The 8581-nt window shown below is 42.0% G+C and overlaps 1 protein-coding gene across 1 annotated transcript in view; it reads left to right on the top strand.

The window, feature by feature from the left end:
- Window positions 1-7823, top strand: part of PCYT1A (phosphate cytidylyltransferase 1A, choline) — a 56482-nt gene extending 48659 nt beyond the window's left edge. The window contains exons 5-8 of the mRNA XM_007949407.1: window positions 4030-4108; window positions 4559-4701; window positions 6563-6751; window positions 7617-7823. Of these exons, the coding sequence (XP_007947598.1) occupies window positions 4030-4108; window positions 4559-4701; window positions 6563-6751; window positions 7617-7823 (618 nt within the window). The remainder of the gene's footprint in view (window positions 1-4029; window positions 4109-4558; window positions 4702-6562; window positions 6752-7616) is intronic.
- The last annotated feature ends 758 nt before the right edge of the window (window positions 7824-8581 follow it).

Raw genomic sequence — 8581 nt, 5'->3', positions numbered from 1 at the left:
GACGAAAGAGGGGGAGGCCTTCAACGAGATGGATTGATACGGTGGCTGCGATGATGGGCTCAAGTATAGCAGGGATTGTGGGGCTGGCGCGGGATCAGGCAGTGTTTCGTTCTGCTGTGCATGGGGTCGCTATGAGTCGGAAACGACTCGACGGCACTTAACAACAACAACAATATATAAGTTTGGCAGATGATATTTCTGCATACGTATTCGTATGTGCTATAAGAATGTCCATTTAAATAGAACTAATAGGAGGCAAAGTTAATGATAACTTCTTAGCTACAGCCAACTACCCTGGGAGAGCGAGTTGTTGGACTTGTAGGCTCAGGAGCAACCATGGTTGCAGGGGGCTTCAAGCTCAATTGGCATAACATACTACACGAAAACATTGTTCTACATCCTGCTTTAGTGAGTAGTGACTGGGGTCTTAAAAGCTTGCAAGTGGCCTTCTAGATGCAACAATTGGTCTCTCCTTTTCTGGAGTGAAGAAGAATGAAGAAAACCGTAGACACATGGAAACAGTTAGTCCAAGGGACTAGTGGACCATGTGAACCTCCTCACTCTATAAGACCATGAGACCAGAAGAACTAGATGGTGTCTGGCTACCACTGTCAACCACTTGGAAAAGGATCAGTGTAGGAGATCCTGGATAGAGTGGGAGAAAACTGTGGAACAAAACTCAAAATCATAAAATTAAAAAAAAAAAAAAAAGACAAGGTTTACTGGTCTGATAGAGCCTGGTGAATCCCCCGAGACTATGGCCCAGTTACCCTTCAGGCCTGAAATTAAATGCACTCACGATAGACAGGCATACAAGGTGAACATTTATACTAGGTACACTCCTTAGAACAATCAATCATGGGAGATCAGAAGGGCAGTATTTGCACATGGAGATAGCTCAGAGGACAGGAATGCATAGGAAAGAAGGACACAGGGAAAAGGTAACTACAGGTAGGAATTGGGAAGAGAGCTTGTTACGTTATGGGGATTTCAATTAATATCAGGAAACAAAATGTGTATGAACTACTGTATGGAAAATGAATTTTCTCTGTAAACTTTCACCCCAGTCACAGTAAGAAAAAAAAAAAAAAAAAAAGACGAAGAACCAATGATATTGAAGGAAGAAGTCTAAACTGCACTGAAGGAATTGGTGAAAAACAAGGCTCCAAGAATTGATGAACTATTCACTGAGATGTTTCAACAAATGCAGCACTGGAGGCATTTATTCATTTATGCCAGGAAGTTTGGAAGACAGCTACCTGACCAACTGATTGGAAGAGATCCATATTTTTTTCAGATTCCAAAGAAAGGTCACCCAACAGAATGTGGAAATTATTGAACAGTATCATTAATATCACACACAAGTAAAATTTTGCTGAAGATAATTCAAAAACGGCCGTAGCAATATATTTACAGAGAACTTCAAGAAATGCAGGCTGGATTCAGCAGAGAATGTGGAATGAGGGATATGATTGCTGAGATCAGATGGATCTTAGCTGAAAGTAAAGAATACCAGAAAGATGCTTACCTGTATTATATTGACTGTGCAAAGTCATTGACTGTGTGGCTCATACCAAATTATAGATAATGTTACAAAGAATGGGAATTCCAGAATACTTAATTATGCTCATGAGGAACCTGTACGTAGACCTAGGGGCTATCCTTAGAACAGGACAAGGGAATACTGCATGGTTTAAAATTAGGAAGGATGTGCACGTCAGGGTTGTATCCTTTCACTATACTTACTCAATTTGTATCCTGAGCAAATAAGCTGAGAAGCTGGACTATATGAAGAAAAACGTGGCATCAAGATTGACAGAAGACTTAACCTGTGATATGCTAACAACACAACCTTGCTTGCTGAAAGTGAGGAAGAATTGAAGTGCTAAAAGATGAAGATCAATGACTACAGCCTTCAGTATGGATTACTAACATAAAATAAAAATCCTCACAACTGGCCCAATAAACAACATCATGATAAATGGAGAAAAGATTGAAGTTTTCAAAGATTTCATTTTAGTTGGATTTGCAATCAACACTCTTGGAAGCAGCAGTCAAGAGATCAGACCTTGTATTGCACTGGGCAGATCTGCTGCAAAATACTTCTTTAAAGTGTTGAAGAGCATAGATAGCACTTTGAAGACTAAGGTGAACCTAACCCAAGCCATAGTATTTTCAGTCGCCTCATATACATGTGGGGACCTCTGGTAGCATAGTGCCTAAGGCACTTGACTGCTCACCAGAAGGCTGGTGGTTCAAACCCACCAGCCACTCCTCGGAAGGAAGGTTGAGTTCCGTAGTGATACTGCCTCGGAAACCCAAGAAGGGGTCACTATGAGTCGGGGCCAACTCGACAGCAAACAACAACAACAACAACATATGCATGTGAGAGCTGGACATTGAATAAGGAAAACCAATGAAGAGTTGATGCTTTTGAATTGTGGTGGTGGCAAAGAATACTGAGAATAGCATGGCCTGCCAGAACAACAAACACTTCTGTCCTGGAAGAAGTGCAGCTGGAATGGTCCTTGGAGGTGAGAGTGGCCAGACTTTGTCTCACCTACTTTGGTCATGTGGTCAGAAGGGATTAGTCCCTGGAGAAGGATATCATGCTTGGTAAAGTAGAGGGTCAGAGAAAAAAGGGAAGGCCCTCAACAAGATAGATTGACACAGTCAGTGGCTGTGACAATGGGCTCAGCATAGTAAGGATTGTGAGGATGGCACTGGACTGGGCAGTGTTTCATTCTTTTGTATGTGGAGTCACTATGAGTCAAAATCGAGGCAACAGCACTTAACAACAGCAACGGTTTTTCTACACCAGCACTGAGTAGCCAGTGGCACCAAAGATGATAAGAAAGATTATTTTCAGCAACACAGCCAGGCAGCCCCGGACAGAAGAATGGCGTTGGAGGAATTTCTGACTAACCCTTTTTCTTTGTTAGCTGCACATCCTCAACTGGGAGTCGTACTTGCCCCCGTTCTTATTTTTCACTTTGCTGCCTATCAGTCCCTGACTGATTGTTACAGGAAGTTGAGATGTTACCTGAGAATCTCTGACATGGTCCTAATGAGGATGCTCCATACTACTGTGGCTTCTGGGAGTTGGGTATGGAGATGTTAACAGTTTTAGGTCTGTTCAAAACTAAACGAAACCCACTGCCATCGAGTTAATTCCACCTCATAATGACCCTATAGGACAGAGTAAAACTGTCCTATAGGGTTTCCAAGACTGAACATCTTTACGGAAGCAGACTGCCTCATCTTTCTTCCATGGAGCAGCTGGTAGGTTTGAAGTGCTAACCCCTTGGTTAGTAGCCCAATGCTTTGTCTATTACACTACCAGAGTTCCTCTAAGTCTATTCAGGAAGGAATAAATAAGTGATATGTATCATGCCTCTGAGAAAGATTATTGATCCCAGTGCCATATCATCTCCCATCACACTTGCAAGTCATATTGACAGTAGCAAAATGATAGATCCTGAGACCTGAAGATCTATTATGGCCCTGGGTTTTGCATTTCTTGAGAGTATAGGTGTATCTATTCCAGTAAAAGGGCTCTTGGTTGATATTTTTGTATTCCTACCCAGCTTGTGGACTGCGAAATAAATCAGTTGAATAAAGAAGTAACCTCTTTCTCACACTCTGAGAAACCCTTATTTGACCAGTCCTTATGGGCCCAGGAAGGTGAGGAGATTTCCTTCTTTCCTAAGCGCTGCCCACTAAGGAGCTCACCAGCAAATCTGCTTACCCTACAGACTAGTATACAATGGAAGGGTAACACTTCCACTAGGCCAGGAAATGTAGTTGTAAAGGCAACTGGCTAACCACATATATGATCCTTAAATAGCCAGGTTGGGTGGTTTGTGAATGAGTCACGGCATTTAGGAGCAAAGTAAAGGAAGGTGTACACACACACATGCACACACACACAAGTCCATTTGAAGCCTGACACTTTGCTTATTGCCCTTTCATTGATTCTTTCCGAATGGCAGTTATCCTGTGTTTTAAATGGTGTTTCCTTATTTTCAGATTGATTTTGTAGCCCATGATGACATCCCTTATTCTTCTGCTGGGAGTGATGATGTTTACAAGCACATCAAGGAAGCAGGTGAGTAAGTTGATGTGTATCCTCACTTTATGGGGCCTCATGGACAACTACAGAAATTCTGTTGTATCGGTGCTTTACAAAATGAAAATTGTATACTGAGAAATTCAGCATCCTCTTTAAGTTCACACTTTGGATAAGAGGGTAGGCTGAGAACAGCACTGATTGATGTCCGTTAATTCTCAACCATCTAGGAGCATCTGCTTTGATATTTCTTTTAACATCAAGCAACCTGTTCCAAATCCCTTTTTTCCCCTCTTCTCTTAATATTAAGGCCTTATGGCTTCTTTCTTTTCCCCTAGCCTTTAATTCAGTCTTCCTTCTGTATGTCAGTATCTCTGGATGTCACTTCTGCAGGAAAGGAATGTTGTTTCCAGTTTCCATCTAGTCCTGCTGCCTGAGCTAACCAGATTTCACAGTGTTTGTCTGTGTGTGCATGTATTCTTGCATTAGGCATGTTTGCTCCAACACAGAGGACAGAAGGTATCTCCACGTCAGACATCATCACTCGAATTGTTCGGGACTATGATGTGTATGCCAGACGGAATCTGCAGAGGGGCTACACGGCTAAGGAGCTCAATGTCAGCTTTATCAACGTGAGTTGCTGCCCTCATCTGAGTCCCCTGGCTCTGCAAGAAGGACATGGTTTGTCTCTTGCTCCATCTGAGCTGAATTTCTTTCTCAGTCATTATCACCCCCAAAAACTCAATGAATGCTTCCTTGTTGGAACACTATGCTATGCTCTTTACAAAGAGGATAAACCAGAGGGAATTTCTGCCCTTATGGACTAGTGTCAACACACTAATATAAGGACACACAGCCAATTAAATAAATAAGAGTGTGTAACTTACCTAGTGTCCTGTTAATATCAAATACATTTAAAACAGTAGTTCTCAACCTTTTTAGATTGGATGTTGTCTTGAAAATCTGCTGAAAACTATGGATCTTCTCCCTGCTTGTATACTTACACACATCATTTTGCATGTAATTTCTCAGGGAATGTAAACCTAAGTTATCAATTTGATTTATGAAAGCTTGAGATAAGCTTTCATAGCTTATCTCTAAGCTTATTTCTGAGTTTGAGATAAGCTTAGAAATAAATCATAATCCATTTTATATATAAATTATATCTCAGTAAAGTTGATTTAGAAAGATAAACTGCTAACTATATCTTCTATGTAAGTAGCTTACCGTGGTCCTCACCTGCTCCCAGTCCTATGAATGATGCTATAGGAATAAGTGAAATAGTTTCATTTAAATATGATTTATCTATGCACATAAAACCTAGCTGCTGTTATCGCCTACTACAAAATCTTGATCTATTTTCCCATAAGACTCAGGTGTTTAAAAGCCTTAAACTTATTCCTTTTCCCCTTTATGACCTGGAAATTGCGAGAATAGTTTTCATTTGACTAAACATTTTCTTCCCAAAGCATTCATATCATAAGGGTATCTGTAAGAACAAAGAGTATCATCTTCATTTTGCAAATGAGCAAATGGACCTCCGAATACCAAAAAACAATAAAAGCAAATAAAGCCCCCTCTCAAAACAGCGCAAGAAGGCTGTGTTGGACTTCTTGGCCCACAGAGCAAGAGAGCTGAGCATCTTTTGGCAGGGGGCTTGCTAGTGGAGTCGAGAGCCTCTGAGCACCTGTTGGCAAATCTAAAGAGCTGTAACACTGCCCCAAGCAGAGAAGGCAGGCCAGGCAGAGAAGAGGGCTGGCAACAGAGATCAGCTGCAGGCACAGCTAAGGATGGCCTGCTTGAGGGCATAGCCAAGAATTAGATGAGAATTGTGTTGGTTGGAAGCTGTCCTGACTGACTGACTGCATCCTGTCTTCTGAGTTGTTCCTATTACTTCCAAGTTAATCCCGATCCTGAATTGTAGCCCATTACTTCTGTAATAAGCCACCTAATTGTAAATTTGGGAGGTAAATAAATAAACCCCACTCTCCTAAAATCATAGGGTAGGCCAGTGAAAATGGGGAAAAAAAAAACTAGTACAATGAACAAATTAAGTTAAAAGGCCAATACTTCCACTTTCAACCTGTTGTAGCTGGCTTCTTGGCAGTGTCATACAGTGATTTCATTGCTACCAAAATGTCTCCATCTGGAGTGGGGTTTGGGTCATGTTGGGTATGCTTATGTTCCAAACTTCTACTTATGAAAACTGACTTCATTTGGCTGCCTGTTAATGGGCCTACCTTTCAGATTTAGTTGAATCCTGTGTTCCCTCAGTAGTGTGAAAGTTGTATCTCACTGTTCTATAAGATGACCCTCCAGAGTCTATCATATCTGTTAGTGTGCTGAAGAAGTGTAGGTGGATTGAAGCAAGGTGAGGTCCTACAGACTGGAACAAGTATGAGTGGAGTGCTTGAACTATGTTTTTTTCTTTCCTTTTGGTTAGGGAAGGTCAGGATGATTATTATTTCTTAAAACAGTTATTTCTTTGCCTAGGAGAAGAAATACCACTTGCAGGAGCGGGTTGACAAAGTAAAGAAGAAAGTGAAAGATGTGGAGGAGAAGTCAAAAGAATTTGTTCAGAAAGTGGAGGAGAAAAGCATTGACCTCATTCAGAAATGGGAAGAGAAATCCCGAGAATTCATTGGAAGTTTCCTGGAAATGTTCGGTCCAGAAGGAGCACTGGTATGTCTTCCCTGGTGGATAATTCAGGGCATTTCTAAGCTGTTGAGAGAATCATTGAATTCTTGAGCAGAAAAGGACATTGACATCAAGAAGTTATCTAATCTGTTCTTCATGTGTGGGCAGAACTAGATTTCAGCTATCCCCAAAAATTTCTTTCAAATCTTTACAAAAAGGAGTTGCACATTCTCCTAAATCATTTTTCCAGCTCTGTATCAGCCTCCAAACTGGTAACAAGATAAGCAAGTGGCCTTATTCAGCTTGCTTCTACACTGTAGTTGTAGATAGGAGGGAAAGAAAAAATAAATAATGATAGGAAGAAAGCCTCCTCCACTATATACAGCTGTTGCAGGATCCCTGGATGAGGTGAGAACTCTGTCCTTCAGGAGAAGAAAAGAATTTTCAATCCCAAATAAAGGTATATGTGTAGCTGTTCAGCAAATGAGCCCTGGGTTAGGAAGGATCTGGCCGTGAAGGTCTTTAGACTAAAATAGGTTATTCAGGGAGAACATGCAATTTCCTTTTCAGAGAACTTAAATTGGGATATGTATACCCTTTTGTCTGAGTGAGTTCCTTTGTTTTTGCCTGGAGCCTGACTACAGATTAAGTAGCTTTCTAAGAATTCCTTCTACATAGAAGTCACTTATTTGGTGACTGTGGGTAGCAGGTGGGAACCCTTAAATAGGGAGTATAGCAAAGACCACTTTAGGGAGGAAATTGCTTAGTAATGTAGCTATGCCCCTCCTCTGGCTTATTTGATCACTTTCAGCATTGCAGGGGCACTTGTGATAATTGAAGTCTCAGTTCCTCCTGTGATGATTTAGTAGGATTTGCAGCTTTCTTCTAACTCTTCTTTTTGTCTCCTCAGAAACATATGCTGAAAGAGGGAAAAGGCCGGATGCTGCAGGCCATCAGTCCAAAGCAGAGTCCCAGCAGCAGCCCTACTCGGGATCGCTCCCCGTCTCCCTCTTTCCGATGGCCATTCTCTGGCAAGACTTCCCCACCTTCCTCCCCAGCAAACCTCTCCAGGCACAAGTCTGTAGCCTATGATATCAGTGAGGATGAAGAGGACTGATTTTCCATCCCTCTCCCCTCTCTTCTCCCTCTGTCTCATCACCTCCAGAAGCTCTCTGTTGAATTCCAAATTGTGATCCCAACACTAAACCCAAGGATAGCTGCAGAAGAAAGAGTACTGGGGCAAGAGGGACCTGGGATGGGGAAACTCACAGCCCCTCCTCCAAGAAGCATCAGCTGTCCACACCAGGAAGGAGGCTGACTGCACCTGAGAAGCCTGCTCCGCATCCATCTACCCACCCCAAGGACTTTGCTTTACTATTTGTGTTCATGTGATCTCGACAGGGAAATTGTCATTTTTATTAATTTTTTTAAAAATTAGTCTTTCAAATGTAAGTAGAAGTAATATTTTGCCCCTGAGGAGGAGGCAGAAGGAAGTGGTGTGATGATCCGGAGGCCTTTTCTTCCTGACACTACAGTGTTTGTGTTCTGTTCTGAAGCAAACTGACTTGCCACATCCTTCAAACAGTGAGCCAGTGCTGATGGGTGGTTTGGGAGTGGAGGGGATATCGTAATTTTGATTTCCTTAAAAAGTAATAGCTTAGTGGTTACAGTCAGACATCCCATAAATGTACTGCTGGCACAAGTCTCAGTGTGGCTGTGGGAAGGAGATCTGAGCCTAAATTCCCTGAGGAGTTTCTTGTTGGACCCAGTGGGGTCCATGAAGACATGATGAGGATGGTATGACCACATGGCACCAACTGTGGTTTTTCTGCTGCATTCATCTCCTCAGAAAACTTTGTTGCCCGGTTATTTGGG

This window comes from Orycteropus afer, unplaced genomic scaffold (assembly GCF_000298275.1).
Source record: "Orycteropus afer afer isolate SDZICR_OR568_19922 unplaced genomic scaffold, OryAfe1.0 scaffold00245, whole genome shotgun sequence".
NCBI lineage: Eukaryota > Metazoa > Chordata > Mammalia > Tubulidentata > Orycteropodidae > Orycteropus > Orycteropus afer.
This window is presented reverse-complemented; position numbering and strand designations above follow the sequence as displayed.